The sequence below is a fragment of the Labeo rohita genome, chromosome 16 (genome assembly GCF_022985175.1).
Source record: "Labeo rohita strain BAU-BD-2019 chromosome 16, IGBB_LRoh.1.0, whole genome shotgun sequence".
Lineage (NCBI taxonomy): Eukaryota > Metazoa > Chordata > Actinopteri > Cypriniformes > Cyprinidae > Labeo > Labeo rohita.
In genome coordinates, this window is record NC_066884.1 from 12,653,142 (window position 1) to 12,671,569 (window position 18,428).

The window sequence follows — 18,428 nt, forward strand, 5'->3', positions numbered from 1 at the left end:
TGACATATGCCTTAAGTACTGCAGTACAAAAAAACGTATTAAATTCATTAAATTCAGTTTTTATCCAAGTAATTAAAAATAAATTGCACATGCATTAATAGCGGTGCATGTCAGAGTCATTTTTGTTTACTAAAATTAAAGCTAAATCTATTAAAAATCATTCATTATAAACTAAAGTTTTTAAACATATTCACTGTTTTTGTCCAAGTAATTAAAAAAAAAATTAGCATGCACTAATAGCAGTGCATATCATATTTATTATTGTTCAGTGAAAGTAAAGCTAATCTATTAAAAATCATTCATTCTAAAATAAAATAAAATAAAATACATTTGTTGAAGCACTGAAATTACTCAAATAAAACTGAAATACATATGAAGCTAAATAGAAATATTTAAGAAAAACTTCTAACTTGTAGCATGTAACAAAATTGCTACAACATAAAACTAAAACAAAATAAACTGAAAATGTAAAAAAACATGAATAATACTACTTCCAATGGTATGTAAAAATAAATAATACAAAAATAGCATTGGTGCATGTTGTCACATATATATGGGGTAAGTTGTCACATAGAAACTTTGTAGCTGCAGCTAAATGCGCTATTAAAAAAATAATAATAATAATTAATGAAAAAGCAAAAATTTAGAAGTTTTTGTTTTGACCAACAAATATTGTAATAAATATTGTAATAAATTGTGTAAAACAGAATAGTAAAATATGACATTAAAAAATGCCTTTAATTACAATTAATTTAAATGTTTCAGTTAAAATCTTCCCTTATTATAATAGTTAATTATGTTATGAATTAGTTTTTGTTTCCATTCATTTAAAGGGATAGTTCACCCAGTAAATCTTGTAAAAAACCTATAAAATCAGGAAGAAATAGCAAATAATTTTGTCTAATTAAAGGGATATTTCAACCAAAAATAAAAATTCTGTTATTAATTACTCAGCTTCATGTTGTTTCAAACCCGTAAGACTTTGGTTCATCTACGGAACACAAATTAAGATATTTTTGATGAAATTGTTAAATAAAGTTAACGGTATTCCCGTAGCTTTATAAAATTGCGGTTGAAACACTGATGTCACATGGACTATTTTAACGATGTCTTTACTACCTTTCTGGCCCTCGAACATGTCAGTTGTGTTGCTGTCTACGCAGGGTCAGAAAGCTCTTTGTGTTCTGAAGATGAACGGTCTTACGGGTTTGGAACGACTCGTGGGTGGGTAATTAATGACAGAATTTTCATTTTTGGGTGAACTATCCTTTTAATTAGACAAAAATTATTTGTTTTCAATGTTTTAGCCTTTTCTTTATCAGTAGTTAGATAAAAAGTGGTGTAAGAAGTGTACTAAACACATCAGTACAAACTGTAGCTTTGACACCACAAATATAGGTTTTCAATTTTAGCGGGTTGTGCTGTATTTTCACAGTGTAGAAAAGCCAACTCCTCGTCAACATGAGTCAGCCCACTCTGACTGACCTCTGAACATCACTCCCACAATCCCTCAGTCATCAGAGCTTTCCTACCTCACATTACTCAAACCCCCGTGTAACCCATCGGGACGTTAATCCACATAGACTCAGGATGTATAAGATGATAAAGGAGCCCAGAACGGGTTTATACTATACTGAACTGGTCACGGTTGGGAAAGATATTTTTGAGCCTTGAAGATGAAAGCAATTCCTGTCCACCACAATTCTGATGCAAGAATGACATGTTAAAATGAAACGACACAATTCTGTTTCAGACAGATTTTCAGATTATAGCTTCACAGAGAGATTTTTGATCAGTTTATTTTATTATTTTAGTATGTTGTGCAGCGCTAAAGGCAAAGTGACAGCTAAGAATCTGCATTTCAGAATATTAAGCACTGGATAGACAAGCAGGCCTTTGTCTTCAGAATTGGGTGAATGAAAGAGGGGGCGAGAGAACAACAGAAACCGAGTGGAAAGGAATGAACCGTTCTGTATAGAGCATATATTAAATCTAAGAAAGATATGAAGTGTGAGATAGAGCCTTCATTTCATGTGACTCGCTTTAGACTGTCAATAACAGCCCTCCCGGACTCACAATGGACCTTGGAGGCCAGATGAATGTGATCAGAGCCTTGAATGCTGCGTGTCAAGCTATGCACTTTTCTAGAGAGGTCTGATGTTAGGATGTGACTCATATGAAGCCAACATTTCCACAAGAAAGAGAATCGCAAACCACTCTAGTAGGAATATGTGGTGAAAATGTTGGTTTGTAGGTAACAAAATGAATGTTTTGAAGTAGCCTAATGTAGAGATGCTGCTTTACATAAGTGTGTTGTGACGATAAATTGCCTAAAAGGATTGTGCTACATCATTCAGCTTGCAAAAAATGTTGTTGAGTGTTGGCTTTGACAACAATGCCATCTTGTGGCATATGCGTGTGCTTTTACAGCGTTCTGTTTCTGATTACCACCCTGGTGAAAAAACCAGCATATGCTGGTAGGCATGTTTTGATGCTGGGATGCTGGTTAGGTATGTTTTGATGCTGGTTTAAGCTGGTCCTTAGCTGGTTTATGCTGGTCCTTTGCTGGTTTAAGCTGGTCCTGTTGGTTTAAGGACCAGCTTAAACCAGCATCAAAACATACCTAACCAGCATCCCAGCATCAAAACGTACCTACCAGCATATGCTGTTTTTTCACCACCAAAGTGCACAGCGCCATTAAGATGATTATAAAGATGATGAACAAGATGATGATAAAATGGTTGAGCCATTTAAACAAATGAGTACCATATATGACTCAAGATGTCACAAAATCCTTATATTTTACATTCATTAAGATTATGGTTATTTTATTAAATAACATTTACCTAAACCTATAAATTTGCCATAGCTGTTGCCATTGCAGATTTTTACAAAACCTTCATATATTTAACTAGTCCTTTTTATTTTGTAACTAAACCAGAATATATATGTAGTTTAATTTAAAAAATAAAAAATAAAAAATGACTTGTTATAGTCCGTGAAACACCACGTCCTAACGCGATGCGACAGCCATTCAGAAGTACAAGTGCACTGCACTCCCAATGAAATGGACAAGTATGGACAAGTAATTCATAAATAATAAATCTTTTTAACATGATTAAAACTTCATACTGAGTGATTGATACAATCGTTGTTATTAAAAACACTTCGCAGTTTTAACGTATGTTTGCTTTAATTTTTTTTAAGATCTGAGGTAAACTGTTGTTGCTTTCGGTATGTCTATAAATGTCCCTCTATATGATATTCAAACTCACATTAGACACTTTTAACATTGAATAAAGCACATAATTAGTACCTAAAGCACATAATTAGTAGTAGATTATAATTGTCATAGTTTGCATAGTTTGTTCCAGCCGCAACATCCCTGGTGAAAAAAAACAGCATATGCTGGTAGGTATGTTTTGATGCTGGGATGCTGGTTAGGTAGGTTTTGATGCTGGTTTATGCTGGTCCTTGACCAGCAACATGACCAGCAAAAACCAGCAAAGGACCAGCATAAACCAACAAAGTGCCAGCTTAAACCAGCACCAAAACCTACCTAACCAGCATTCCAGCATCAAAACGTACTTACCAGCATATGCTGTTTTTTTCACCAGGGATGTTGCGGCTGGAACAACAACATGCAAACTATGACAATATCGCAGAAATTAGGTTTCGGCCGCCTCGTCTCACACTTTTAAGGCTGCCCGGGGGACTTTGCGGCCCCGCTCTGGGGAACCAGGGCTCCGGCCTGCCCTACCCCCTGAGGGCCCCCTTCCAGGATCGCAGAAATAGAAACCATTTCTAAAATAGAAATAATTTTGCGGTGTCACGTTGCGTGTAGTTAGGACATTTTGTCACACCACAGAAAAATGTGTTATTAACCACGCAGCCAAATCTGAATTAATAAAGTAAAATGCCAAATAAATAAAACGTTATCAAAATCTTGAAAAAATTCTCTGCTCTCAAACGCTGGGGGCGTGTCACTGTCGGTGCTGAAACCACACCCACTCGCTAGAAAGCTGCAGCCTCTGGATGACAGAGCTGTTTTGTAAATTATTAAATTATGTGACCAAGGCATAGCTAGCTCGCAAAATGCAGGCTGTAGTAGCTAACAGTAATAACAGTAACTCGCAATTAAGCAGCGAACCGCTAACGCTAATGCTAACTATAGTGTTAGGGGCGGGGCCATGCTCAGTGGCTCCATTGCGTCATAAAGACATGACTTCAGCCCCGCCAAAAAAATCCTAAACACGAAAATGGTGAAAAACTGTTTAATGGTGTAACTCTACAATTCAATACAACAAAATTCAGTCTTTATAATGTGTTTTCGGCAATACAATTCTAACATTTATAATGTGTTTCGAAACAATTCTCTGAATTCCCTTTAAACAGACTTTAAATAATGCTGTAAAAATTTGTTTACAATTAGAATTATCCACCTTTTTCAACTTGTAAGAGTGGGTGTGGCCACTTGTAAATTTTATGGCTTTTGCTAATTGGGAGTGTCTTACCACATTATTTGAATGTATTGTCTGAATTATGAACACACTTGTTTGTTGTGCGAACAGTTTTACTGTTTACTGCACGTTGTTATTCTTCTCGTTATTTCCTATTAGCGGCTAATGAACCGGAAGTCACACCCACAGGCTTACTTCCACATTAAAGAAAAAAGTGGATAATAAAATAAAAATAATAGGCTCAAGCATTGTAGTGATGTCTCTCAATTAGAGAATTTGATCAAATATCATAACTGGTATATATGCCATTCTAAAGGGTATTGATTTATTGCATCCATGCATTATAATAGTGATATTTTTTAAAGGAATAAGCTTCTATTAGACACAGTTTGACTAATTCACTCCAAATTCATATGCAGACATGAAAAATGATCAAAATCTGTCAGTGTTTGTTTACTCACTGTCATGTCATTCCAAGTGAATGATGAGAGAATTTTCAATTTTGGGTGAAGTTTCCTTTGAAGCGATCTGACGTTGTTGTTTTATCACTTCATTTGACGCTCTGACAGTTGCTGTAGCAGTGCATTGAATAGATTACAATAGCTTTATTGTTCACAATAACAGATTGTTACTCACTTGTTAGTGTGTGCATAAATCAAACTGATGTTTTGTTACTCTATACATTGTTTTACCTTTTGTCTAGACAGGAAACACAATACCGTGTAGTGGAAGGTGGGATTTACAGTTGTTTATTCACTTAAATACCATAGTACATCAACACAGTCATTTCCACACACAACGGTATAGTTTAGGTTATCACCAGTCTTATTGTTCCAGTTCTGCGCTGCAGCAGAACATGAGTGTTAGTTCAGCTCCGTGCAATGGTTCGTGGTTGAGTACAGTCAAAAAAAGAGTTCAAGTGCTGAAAGAAAATCAAGAGGTTCTCAAAGAAACTTTCTGAGCAGTCCTTCCTCTTAAGTGCAATACAAAAAAGAAAACAATTGTTAAACTCTGAACATGGTCATGTTTAAAATAGAAAAGTCTTTTGAGATTCTGTAAATGTCTTTGAGGTGAGTAGATTAGCACAGAAATTGAGAAACAGACAGTTCACAGTCTAGCAGAAATCATTTATAGAGTTCCTTAAAATTCCACTTGAGGAATTGAGGCTGTAGGTCAAATCCCGGTGGTGCCAGGATATGACCTCATCTGTTGTCTTTCTCAGTGACATCAGCTCTTGGCAGGCTCCCCTGTTCGCTGTACTGTGATTTCAAACAGTCCGTTTATTTCTTAAACAGTGGTACATCAGTACAAACAACATATTTTGTTAATAGTTTACTTTTAATATCTACAGTATGCAATTGTATCATTACGATCTTTAATTAAATAAAGCACCCACCGTGCAATCATTTTCTGATATATTTGCCTTGTAAATCATCATTATGAGCCAACTGACAACATGTCAATCACTTCATCAGTTCCAGTCTTTGATGACATCATCAATCTGTGACATCATTGTTGTCTGCTGGTGCTGTTAAAACTGGAAGGCCGTTCACATAGAACGCGTTTTTCCACTGTTTTTCTTTTGTAAATATATGCTACATCTCACGTCTTGCGTTCTAAAAATGTAGCGCTCAAGTTAAGTTTGACTTTTAAAAAATGCCACTCTAGACCTTACTCTTTTTCATTCCACTGCTCTACGGCTAGCATTTGCTCACCCTCATGTCTTTACAAACTCATAAGATCTTTGTTTAACTTAGGAACACAAATGAACACATTTTTGATTAAATCCGAGTGCTTTCTGACCCTGCATAGACGGCAACACGACTACCACATTCAAGACGTTCAAGTCGTTATTTTTGTTTTCTACACACATAAAAGTTTTCCTGTAACTTCAGAAAATTACGGTTGAGCCACTGATGTCACATACATTATGTCCTTAGTACCTTTTACGAGGCTTGACCGTGGTAGTTCCATTGCAGGGTCAGAAAGCTCTTGGATTTCATCCAGAATATATTAATTTGTGCTCTGAAGATTAACAAAGGTCCTACGGTTTTGGAACAACATGAGGGTGAGTGATTAATGACAGAAATTTCATTTTTGAGTGAACTATCCCTTTAAGTGTCTCTGAAAAGTCTCTAGACCTTTCTTTTTTTTTTCATTTCACTTCCATTTGTCTGGCATCTCATGATTTTGAATGAAAAACATGTTTTGTGTTTCACTGTAACTATTGCTTTTCACTGGTTTTCTTTATAAATGTGATAGATGGGCATCTCTGATCGTTCTGCTTGCGTTTCCCATCTTCTGCAACATCGTACATGAACTGTCTTTTGCAGTGCTTAAGTTAAAAGAGAGTCTTTTACTTGAGCCTTTTGTTGCATTTTGCACAACACAGCATTTTAAAAATGCTGTGCTAAAAGAGGTTAAGCTTAAAAAAAAAAAAACATCTCTAGACCTTGCATTTTTTTCCATTCCATTACCAAGCATCTTGTGTTTTTAAACGCAAAAATGCATTCTGTGTGAACGGCCCGTTTTCCTTCTCCACGTGTTTCTGGTTGCAAAAATAAGTGCTGGTCACCGTTTATCATGACTTTGCTTATTTGCTACTTCTAAAACGGCTCATACCACAGCAACAATTTCTGGGCGCAGCTTTCACGCTACATCGCACAGACGCTCTTCTGGTTAATGCAGCAACAGCCTAGTGACACAATATTCATCTCAAGAGAATATGAATCACTTCAATGGGAAAATAAATCATCCTTTCACCTTCTCTCTGATGGATCTGTGTTGGTTTATGAACAAGGGCAAAGACGAATGGAGCTACACAATTCATGACACAAGAGCTAGATGCATTTCACGGTCATTAAAAGGCCAGACAGGTTCAGGTTATAAAGACGGAGCCTTCATATACTCTCATCAGTAGCCGTCTCACACAGGTATACATAAACATTCAAAAATGCACACACACTCACGACAAGCACCTGTATGCATACTCACACAAGGACGCATGCATGTAGTCAGGCACATTAGAATATACATTTAACACAGATTAGTTTTTGATACTGACTGTTCTTGTAAATAAAGTGCTGAACTGCTAATAGAAAAATCCACGTATGCACAGAACACACAAAGGCATTCGTATCAGGGTATGAGTAAAGGCCATAGTTATAGCCCTTGTGTACAAAAAGGAGCATCTTCATGACAAACGGGAGACATCGTAGCTGTAATGGACATAATTCATTGTTTCTCAAAAGCCTCTTTGGCTGGGATAGTTCACCCAAAAATGAACATTCTGCCATTATTTATCAAAAATATTTTTTGATTAAATTTAAATGAGGGATTAAAAGTTACTTTGAACCCCGGTGACTTTCATAGTGTAAGCAACAGTTGAAGCATTCGTCAAAATATCATTCAGATTTGGATTTTTGAATGAACTGTCCCTTTAAATTTTTCCAAACAAAGAATGTTTTTACTGACACGGAGCAACTTTCTAATAAGTCTGAAGCATAAAGATGAGCAGAACACCCAGTGCTCTCATTTTTGTGTTTTCTGCATCTGAAGTCCTTCGATCTGACTGTACTGCAATCCAGTGACATCACATCCTGCCTACCGTCCTTTTCATAACACCCAGTATTTCAGCAAACTTCACAGGCTGCATATCAAACAGGGAAGTGTGCACTGACAGTGCAAAACCAATCGATTGCAATTCGCAGGCAATTATAAACCAACCTCATCGTGGCACTGGACTGGTCAAACACACTGTAAGGCAAGTCAGAAGTCAATTTGACACTAATTTGCATTGGTTTACTGAGGCAATAGTAGCCAAAACAGAAAACTGCTGTCTAAAAACCACTATAGGGGGTGAATTTGATGTGATTCATAAAAAAAAAGATTATTAATCAGTCATCTCTTAGTAAGGTATTCCTTAAGATCTTTGCATTATTTCATGTCATGATAATAATGTCATAACGTCATGATTTAAAAGACCTGTGAGTTCATCCAAGCTTCACATTTCACTAACTGCACTGATCTAATGGGAAGTTACTGATATTTTATTTTATTGTGTAGTTCTAACCATAGCACACAGTGCTAGCAACACCAAGATCATGGGTTTGATTCCTGGGCAATACAGGAAAAAATATATTTAGTGTACTACATATATTGAATGCAATATACAGTTGAGGTCAAAAGTTTACATCCTCCTTTCGGAATCATGAAAAATGTTAATTATTTTACCAAAATAAGAGGGATCGTACAAAATGCATGTTATAGCTTATTTAGTACTGACCTGAATAAGATATATCACATAAAAGATGTTTACACAGTCCACAAGAGAAAATAATAGTTGAATTTATAAAAATAACCCTATTCAAAAGTTTACATACTCTTGATTCTTAACACTGTGTTGTTACCTGAATGATCCACAGGATGAAAACTTTTCAGATTTGAAGATCAGGGTAAATTGAACTTATTTTGTTTTCTGGGAAACATGTAAGCATCTTCTGTAGCCTCTGAAGGGCAGTACTAAATGAAAACGTATAATATTTAGGCAAAATAAGAAAAATATACACATCTCCATTCTGTTCAAAAGTTTTCAACCCTCTGAGTCCCTCAGTTGTCCTCAGTGTAAAAAGATGGATCTCAAAATCATATAATCATTGATGGAAAGGGTTCAAATACACAAAAATGCTGGAAAACCAACAGAAAAGAAGAACAGCAAGCAGTTTAACTGTTCAGGACAAACAAGGGACTCATAAACAACTATCGCTAAACAAAAAAAACACAGCTGTGGATCAAGGGGATGTAAACTTTTGAACTATTATTTTCTCTAGTGGACTATATGTAAAGATTGTTTATGTGAAATATCTTATTCAGGTCAGTACTAAATAAACAATAACATACATCTTATTTTGGTAAAATAATGAACATTTATAATGATTCTGAAAGAGGGGTGTAAACTTTTGACCTCAACTGTATGCATGGCAAATGTGTAAATGACATATGATTAACGTATTTAAAAGCGGCAAAATGCACCAAAATGAGGTTGGATTTAGAGGCACAATGCACGTATGAACATTTCCAGTGATCCAGTCTATCCTGTATGCAAACTAACCTGTCAGCAAAAATGCTGACATTCCTTCACAGATCTCACATTAACCAGGTTTAATAGGTTGTAATGGCACTCGTCAAACAGATCAGCACCTTTCAGCAGGCAATCCGTTGTTTTAGAGCCATTCTCCATAAGTAATGTGGTTTTAAAGCATGTCACCAGTTTAGTAAACAGAAAGCAGTTGGTTCAAAATGCATTGGCAGGCCACATAAAACCATTAACGACAAATATAAGATACACTAAAAAATAACAAGATTAGTTGCTTCAGTTGTTGTAGACCAGTGCAATCCTTCCTACATGTGCAAGCAAGATCCCTGCCATGACATCTACTCCTGCTTCTCTTCTAGATACGCCTTCACCCGTTTGCGCACATAGAACGCAGTGAGTGCGCTGCAACACGCTGTGAAGATAAAAAGAGCCACTGCATCATGAGCCAAGTCTCCATGGAGACTTTCATAGAGAGGTTTCCTCTCGCTGTAATCCAGTCGCACGGCTTCGATCTGAACTAGAGTGCAGAGCACAAGGAACACGTGGAAGATCTGATGGCCCTGCCCGATGAAGTCGCAACGTCCTGGGAACCAGCGCTCAGGATGGGGGTACGAGAAGAAGTAGGCGCTGATTAAAAAGAAGACGACCTGGTAGCAGTGGTACACCACCGCCTGGTCGGCACAGCCTTGTTCGGAGCTGTAGCATTTATAGATGCGATGGAACACTGGGCTGATATCTAAACAGTAGGCCAGGCCCGAGGGAACCACTTGGAATAGCTTGTGAACGAATTTGGGCAAACTCGGGCTGGCGTACTTGCCGTAGCAGCAGCCTGTACAGGACAGCCAGGCCAGGAAGGCCGCAGCTGGCAAGAAAAAGCTTCGCACTTGAGCGTGCCATTCTTCTGCTATGACATAATAGAAATGGGCCAGGGCGCTGCCATACTGGTATACGGCTACGCCAACGTAGTCCAAAAAATAAAAGGTGTAGTGGGAGAGCTCAGACTTGGCCGAGAGCAAATGGGCAAGAGCGCTGCACCCTAAGTAGGTGAATGCGGCTAGGAGCAGGATGAACAGCGGCTGGGCGTGTGGGTCTCGCAGGAAGTCCACGGTTTCGGACAGCTCCTGAAACTTGACTAGGATAATGAGGGACGCCAACAGGTGTGTCCAGACATTTACAGACTCATTATGCCTCTGGAACAGGGTGAGGAAGTAGTAGCGCCAGTTCTGGTCAGGCGGCCTGTAGCCTGTGATTATGTGCGACTCACGGAAAACCCACGGCACATCGCTCACCATCACAGTGCAAGGCAGTTTAGGGAAGGCTGACTCCAGGAAACGGGGGATTTGGCGAAGCTGCTGTGCGTTGATGAACAGCCGCCCAATCTGCTCCATCACAACCGTCGCCATGGTGAGGATTAATTAAGAGGCAGTCTATTGTGAGATCTGTTGGGGGGAAAAGTATTCGACAGTTAAATATTACCCTTGCATTATTAAAAACATTCACTTAGGAAGAAAAAAGCTTTTTTTAAACTCTCAGTATTTTAATTTGTGTACCAAAAAGTTTGAAAACACACATTACATGTAAGTCAGATTATGTGTTTTATAACATTATGTGGTGGAAATGATGGAAATTCTTTTAAACATTTTTTGGAATAACATAGCTGACCACTTTAACTTGTTAAGGCTAATTTAACAGAGCATTTTATATTAACACCAGTCGAAAGTTTGTGAACAGTAAGATTTTTCATGTTTTTTAAAGAATTCTCTTCTCCTCACCAAGCCTGCATTTATTTTATCTGAAAAACAGAAAAAGCAATAATATTGTGAAATATTTTTACTGTTTATAATAACAGCTTTCTATTTGAATATATTTTAAAATTGATCATTTATTCCTGTGATCAAAGCTAAATTTTCAGCATCATTACAAATCATTCTAATATGCTGATTTGCTGATTATTATTATTATCAATATTTTAAACAGTTGAGTAATTTTTTTCAGAATTATTTGATGAATAGAAAGATCCAAAGATCAGAATTTATCTGACATAAAATGATTTTGTAACTTTATACACTATAGCATTCAAAAGATTGGAGTCAATATAATTTTTATTTTTATTAACTTTTTTTTGTGCAAGAAATTATAGAAATGAATACTTTTATTTGGCAAGGTCAAAAGTGATGATAAAGACATTTATAATGTTACAAAATACTTTTATTTTAGATTAATCCTGTTATTCTGAACTTTTTATTCATATAAAAAAAAAACAGAAAAAATTCTGAAAAAACTTTTTAACATAACAATAATAATATTTTTTGAGCAGCAAATCAGAATATTATAATGATTTCTGAAGGATTGTGTGACTGGAGTTATTATGCTAAAAAATTCAGCTTTAAAAATCAGAGGAATAAATTATTTGCTTACAAATAGAAAGCAGTTATTTTAAATAGTAAAAATATTTCAAAATGTTTGTGTACACATATATATATATATATATATATAATTTGTGGAAAACACTCCATGATTTAAAATATACAATTTAAATAAATCATTTTTCTTTAAATAAATTTGAAATATATTCATTTAAATAAATACTGAATTGGTTTTCACTCAATTTAGGTCTTAAACATTTTTAAAAATTGTATAGTTTAAGTTTTACAGTATGAGCTGGGACAAGTGTAAAAAAATAAATAATTAAAAAAATACACATTTGAAAAATAAATGATAAAGGCATTGTAAAAAGTTCCCAACACTTAATGTGAATTTCAACACATTTGAAACCTGCTAATTAAAAATGAATGTACAACCCCTGGTACATGAAAGTGACAGAAGTTGCAAAATCCTTATATATTTAAAGGTTTGCGTTTAAACGTTTTAAATGGTGCATTTTAAAATAGTGGCCTACTATTATATACTTATTTCCATGCTTTATAAATGCAAACGACGCCACTATCTAAGCGATGTATGCAAATTGATAGGCCTATGAGTTAAAATATCAAGATCGTGAAAACCCCTCTTTATGAAAAACATGTTATAAATATAAAGATATCTGTAAGACTAAAAAACTGGTTTATCCTGAAATTAAGGTAACGTGATGTACAACGGGGCGTTTCTTCTTAGACAATGAATAGACATCACCGCTTACGTAACATCAGCTCTCTGCGTAAAGCTCCTCGTGCACATGAATTAATAAGGACGAATATGATGAAACTAAATCATCGATAATGTCCGGAAAAAAATACTTTTAATTCTCAAATCTTTTAAAACGCCGAGATATTCAGAAAAGGCTGTGGACAGTTTTAGTGATGGCATCCCAAAAGACAGACAACCCTTCCCACACCCTCAAGCCGTTTCTCTCGTAAAATCTCGAAAAAGAAACGTGAGGTGCCGGAAGCGCAACAATGACATGTCTTTATGATATTCACCATCTACAGGTGTAAGCAACAACCTAAAACATTTTCTCGCTTACCTCATGTACTGTACATGTTTTAACAAATGTCGATAATCTATCTTGGGTTATAACGTTACTCATTATTCATTCTCCCCGTTTGCACTCCGTATTCGCCTATCTTAACGCACCACACAAAGGCTAACAACAAGGCTGTTTTTTAAAACTTTATCTAAAAGCATATACAGTGCATAAGGGGATTTAATTTTTACCTTTCGTTTTGCCTCAAACGTATGATGGGTAAATGAACTGGTTTACCTTTTAAGAGGATAATCCCCTCAGTCAGTGAACTGCATTTAACCGCGTCTTCATAGGCGTCTTGAAGAAACGTAATCAAACAAAGAAAATGTCATTATGGGAAAAAATATTACGTGAAAATTTGTTGAGCGGGAGAGGCTCCTGTCGGCTCCCTGCAGTACCGCTGTCAGATGGCCGTAATCTAAAGATTCCTGATGGGCAGGTAATCTGTCCAATCAGAAAAGCCGAAAAGCATTGCCCCCGCCTTCGTCCAGAGTAACTGGGCAATAGGAAACATCCTTTAAGATGGTGACACCCTGTAAAATGTATGGGATGTGAAACGCGAAGCTACTCTCTTCTTATTAATACCGCCTACATTACCTCTTTAATAAAAGACGAGGTGGTTTACCACAAACAAAATATGTATATATATACACAAGACAAATATTATGGCCACATATGTGTGCAATAGCTAATTTACCCTACATTCAGAGTTAACAGAGCACAGATTTGGGCAAATGTAGACATGTTTTGACGTTTTTTATTGTCAGTGTCACTGTAACCGTTTTAATTAGTGACACAGAAAACATTTGCAATTAATTTAAAGGTATGTCATTTGAATGTACACATTGTCTAATATGCACACACTGTGAGTGTACTGTTGTTCATTTCTAATGCTAAACTATGTGACGCTTATCTCATCACCCACACATGCACTCTGCTGACAATGTGTCCTTGTCAAACTCCTGTTAACAGTGAAAACAAAGATCTACATTGTGAATTTATACACAGGAAGGCAAAATATTATTTAGTCTGACAAAAAAAAAATAGCATATTGCCATGCGCTTCGCAGTCTTGTACCAAAATAAAGTTGTCAAGGAGAAAATATTTTAAGGATTCCTGTTGTCAGGAATTTCTGTTGTACTTGTGCTGTCAGTGATAAATTAAATGGTTTTTCCTATTGATAGGCCTCTCTATTAATAATACTCTGAGTGATTCAGAAAATGTGTGGGTGCTTTGAAGGTCGTTTTGACATTTGAACTTCTCGCCCCTTCCTACAACACAGACAAGCTCATGATTTCATTTTTATTTTATTCAATTAAAAAAACATTTATTCACACAACATATTACTGGACATGTTCATTTTTTTTTTTTTTTTTTTTTTTTTGGATGCATGTAATTGCTTCTACCAAGGGAGTTCAGAATTTGGAAATAAAGTATAATTCATTTTAGAAAAGATTGATGCACTATTTCTGAACACGTAATAATGTGACAGTATGTGGACAACAAGCCATTCATCACTGCAAAGCTGTTTACAACTGCCATAAATTTTCATGCACCTAACTGTTTTGGCAACAAAGGAATAATCAATAATAGTTGTCATTATGTCAACATTAGGATTTTTTTTCCCGCTGAAATCATTTTTCAAAGGATAAAAGCCTTTTCTAATACCTGCTAGACAAACTCAAAACCACTAGATGCCAGTATACAGTCTCAAGCAACATTTTATTTTTTTTTTTTAACACTCAGACCTTTGCAAGTACTTTTTGGAATGCATTGATTTTTTATTAGTGCATATTGAGTATGAATTACTATAAAAGTATGATTCGGTAAAGGAAATGTGTGTGGATAATGGAATGTTTAGTTTTCACACTAGGAATCTCATGCAGATTATAAAGAGTACATCAAAAAGTGTCCAAAAAGATCTAATTATTATTCTGGCAAAACGTATTTTCCATATAGAATTACAGAAACTGCCATTTATGTCCATAATGTACAAATTTTAAGAAGGTATTTGACTCCACATTACACTCTGGCTGACTGACAGATCAACAAAGAGGCAGTGGCAAAACTGGTACAATAACAAACAACTGTGCAACTTTATTAAGCTCATAGGATGGCAGTACTGACATACAAGGGAACAGGTGGACTTGCACAATGCAGTATACCAAGTATATATTAGACCTATGCATAACACAGGCATGCTTCCCTATCAGTAAAACACTGCTCATTTTAAACGCTATTGAGCTGCAACTGGACAAATCTACAGGTTAGAGGGGGTGGTGAAAGACGGAACTGAATACACGTAAACTGATGAAATGTTGTGCACCAGCTTTTCCCCAAAACCCCTTAATAAAAAAGTGGCAAGTACATGGATCCAAACACGGAAAACTGGCCATTTAATGGAACAAAAAATAAATCTTTGGATACATTAAAAAACCCAATACTATACCCTAAATGAAAAGGAAAATGAGAGAGAGGAAGTTTAGTTTTCACCCTCTGCCCCATCTTTTGTTTCTTTGTTCTTTCGTACCTCTTCGAGCTTCTTGTCCTAAAATCAAGAAAGACATCTGTTAACATTTCAGAACTGAAACATTACAATGCATGTGCATGCATCCATACACAAACCTTCTCTTTGAATTTCTCATTCATAGCTGCCATGCGTGCTGTGCGGTTTTCTTTGTTGGCTTCCATTTTCTGGTTAAGTTTCTCCTCTGCCATCTTGCTGAAGTTGTTGTTCTCCTCCATTGCTTTCTGAAGGACCTCCTTCTCATGCTCTCGTTTCTCAGCTAAGTGCTTCAGGACCTCTGCCTCATGGTTCTAATATGAGAAAGTAAACAAATGAGGAAGAGAACGCACAATTGCTATGCAATTGAGTCCCAAACGACCACTTACCTTGCGTCTCTCCTCTGCCGCATCCAGTTTTTTCTGGATCTCGTCCAGAGATACCTCCTTCTTCTTAGGGGTGGAAAGTGGGAATTCTCCCTTGGCATCTGGAGCCGTGGGACTCAGGATGACTTCAAAAGCCTGTCCCGAGGCACGCTTGTCCAGTTCCTTTACCTGAATGTCTGTGAAGGATAAGTCAATGCATTTAATCATTTCTTTGTAGAATGATTTCATTTAAATGACGTTATAGTGAAGCACGTTGATTTAGAGATTAGCTGAGCTTATTTTTGCCTCTTACCTCCAGAGGACGCCATTGCACTTCCAACCTCGACGGTTTTACACACCTGCCAAATGAATGCATACAATAATATCAGAAAAAGGCAAACGTTTTGCTACTAACGTTGATGCAAATTATGCTTACACAATCTTTTCTCCTTACCATCTGCCCCCTCCCTAGATATTAAAAACAAGCTTTAGCTATGCAACACCTTTTCTATCAATGGAAAGAAAAAAAAATAAATAAAGGTAGCTATTCATGAAAAATCCTCAAGTGGAGTCCCTACTGTGGTATATACTACAAGAAATTATATATATACCTAATACACAAATATATAAATAATAACTAAAATACACTACTTGAGGGAGTGGCGTCGCCACAATAGTAGCCACGCATAATTTACTAAGTGAATGATATTAAGGAAAGGAAACAAGCTGTTAAAAAATCAAAAATGACTGCCTATTAAACAGCAATATATCCTTCTTTTGCTGGAAGCCAAGAAAAGGACGAGTCACTGCCAGCACAACAACCACCGGATCCATTTATTCAGACGTCCTGTCATCATCATCATCTAATTAAACGATAATAGTTCAATTAAAATAAATACTACAGGGTGAACACTCGGGTGAAATGTAGAGAAAACAAATCAGCATCTCTTTTTGTAATGTAATGAGATCCAACTGGCCACTGAGAGGGTAAAACAAAGGGGATATTGTGTAAGAAACGAACAAAGACAGGCTAATCCGTTGATGTGATTCGTCAAATATTAAGTATTAGACAAGCTTGTCATCTTAAATATGACCTGACAACAAATCATCACTCGATGGCTGAAAATAAACATCCAGCCCTAGACAATCCGATGGGATGCAGGATCTCATCTGGAGACAATAGATGGCCGAGATACACCCTGGACCCCCCAATATAACAGCCTTCAAAAATCCATAATACCACAAGATATGCTATATTATGTGATGATAAGATCCTAATAATGTTCATGAAGCGTGCAAATACGGAATGCAACATTTACAAATAGTGGTATTGATGTATCACCCGTTTCCAGCAAACCAGATCACACCCTAATCTCTCTCGTTTCACACCAGACACAACTGCACTGCCCATTAAACAAAATAATCTTAATGTTGACATGCAAAATGCCTAATTCTATATGTTTATTAACCGATGTTAATGATGCATTCGAAAATAAATGATGTTATTTGACAGTACAGTTGGTGAATGCACACATAACGAAGACAAAAGACGTCGAGAGCCATTAGATCACCTGTCACTGTATTGTGGGCTACATAATGGGATTGTTGTTAAGATTTGAGGTCAAACAGAAAACTGTTCAAGTCTGTGACTAACAATAGAATTGATTTAGGCAAAATCAACAAGCAAACCTCAACTAACGTTAAACGAGAGCCAGTTGGCTAATGTTCAGCTCGACCGTTTGCACAATTCCCTCCCGATTAAACGACGATAAACACAAAACCTTAACGGTCGCGCAACGACGTGCAGTTAAAATAATAGACTTAACGTATTTACTTATGGTAACTCTCTAACCATACCAAATATTCCTAATGCCCTTGTCTATTATCTACATCCCCTCCCAAAAAGGGAGGTAAATAAGGGTGTAACGGAAAATTAAAATCGTATTCTTTTACATTTGTTTTATTTTAGATGCCTTCTCTTTCTTTAACGTCAGAAACCTCTGAGATGTATTACAAAAATATTAATTTTCGACAACAAAAAACACCCACCTTTAGATGCAGTGGAAATCAGAGCTGGAGTTGAGCGCGCACAGACTCCTCTCTGCCTCAGCATCAACCGTTCGCGCAAAAGAGGACCAAATTGTATTACGTCACATTTGGTGTGACCAATGATCGTCGAGTAGGGAATTCTGGGACATGTAGTACGCTATAATTTTAATGGAAAATATCCTATTTACTTTTAAATTATTGACGTAATATACATGTCTGCATCACATTTAAAGCACACAATGCTTATTTCTCAAAATAAATTCAGTCATGAATTATAAATGAACAATTATATTTCTTTCAGACACCATTTTTATTGAACATAACCATTTTTATTATTTCCACTATCGACTGAAACACTCATTCAGGATTGTGGAATATAATGGCAAAGGATACATTAAAACTTACCAGATATGCAGTATACTAGTGTACTATATACTAGTGTAGAATAAAATAGGGTAGAATACTATGAAAGAGGTGTAAAGTATAACAGTTT

General features: G+C 36.2%; 2 protein-coding genes across 3 annotated transcripts; both read right to left on the minus strand.

The window, feature by feature from the left end:
- Nucleotides 1-5,193: 5,193 nt before the first annotated feature.
- On the minus strand, nucleotides 5,194-13,745 carry paqr7b (progestin and adipoQ receptor family member VII, b). The gene is made up of 2 exons (XM_051131292.1): nucleotides 13,256-13,745; nucleotides 5,194-10,994 (listed from the first exon to the last, which is right to left on the minus strand). Exon 2 carries the CDS (start codon nucleotides 10,956-10,958, stop codon nucleotides 9,894-9,896), a length of 1,065 nt encoding a protein of 354 aa, XP_050987249.1. The 5' UTR covers nucleotides 10,959-10,994; nucleotides 13,256-13,745; the 3' UTR covers nucleotides 5,194-9,893.
- Nucleotides 13,746-14,309: 564 nt separating this feature from the next.
- Nucleotides 14,310-18,016, minus strand: stmn1b (stathmin 1b). 2 transcript variants are annotated; one of them, XM_051131294.1, is made up of 5 exons: nucleotides 17,936-18,016; nucleotides 16,200-16,245; nucleotides 15,911-16,083; nucleotides 15,644-15,835; nucleotides 14,310-15,566 (listed from the first exon to the last, which is right to left on the minus strand). In XM_051131294.1, the coding sequence occupies exons 2-5, from the start codon at nucleotides 16,213-16,215 to the stop codon at nucleotides 15,501-15,503; spliced, it is 447 nt and encodes a 148-aa protein (XP_050987251.1). In that variant the 5' UTR covers nucleotides 16,216-16,245; nucleotides 17,936-18,016; the 3' UTR covers nucleotides 14,310-15,500. The 2 variants fall into 2 exon arrangements, with proteins under 2 accessions (XP_050987251.1, XP_050987250.1); XM_051131293.1 differs by lacking the exons at nucleotides 16,200-16,245; nucleotides 17,936-18,016 and having other exon boundaries at nucleotides 15,911-16,129.
- Between the last annotated feature and the right edge of the window lie 412 nt (nucleotides 18,017-18,428).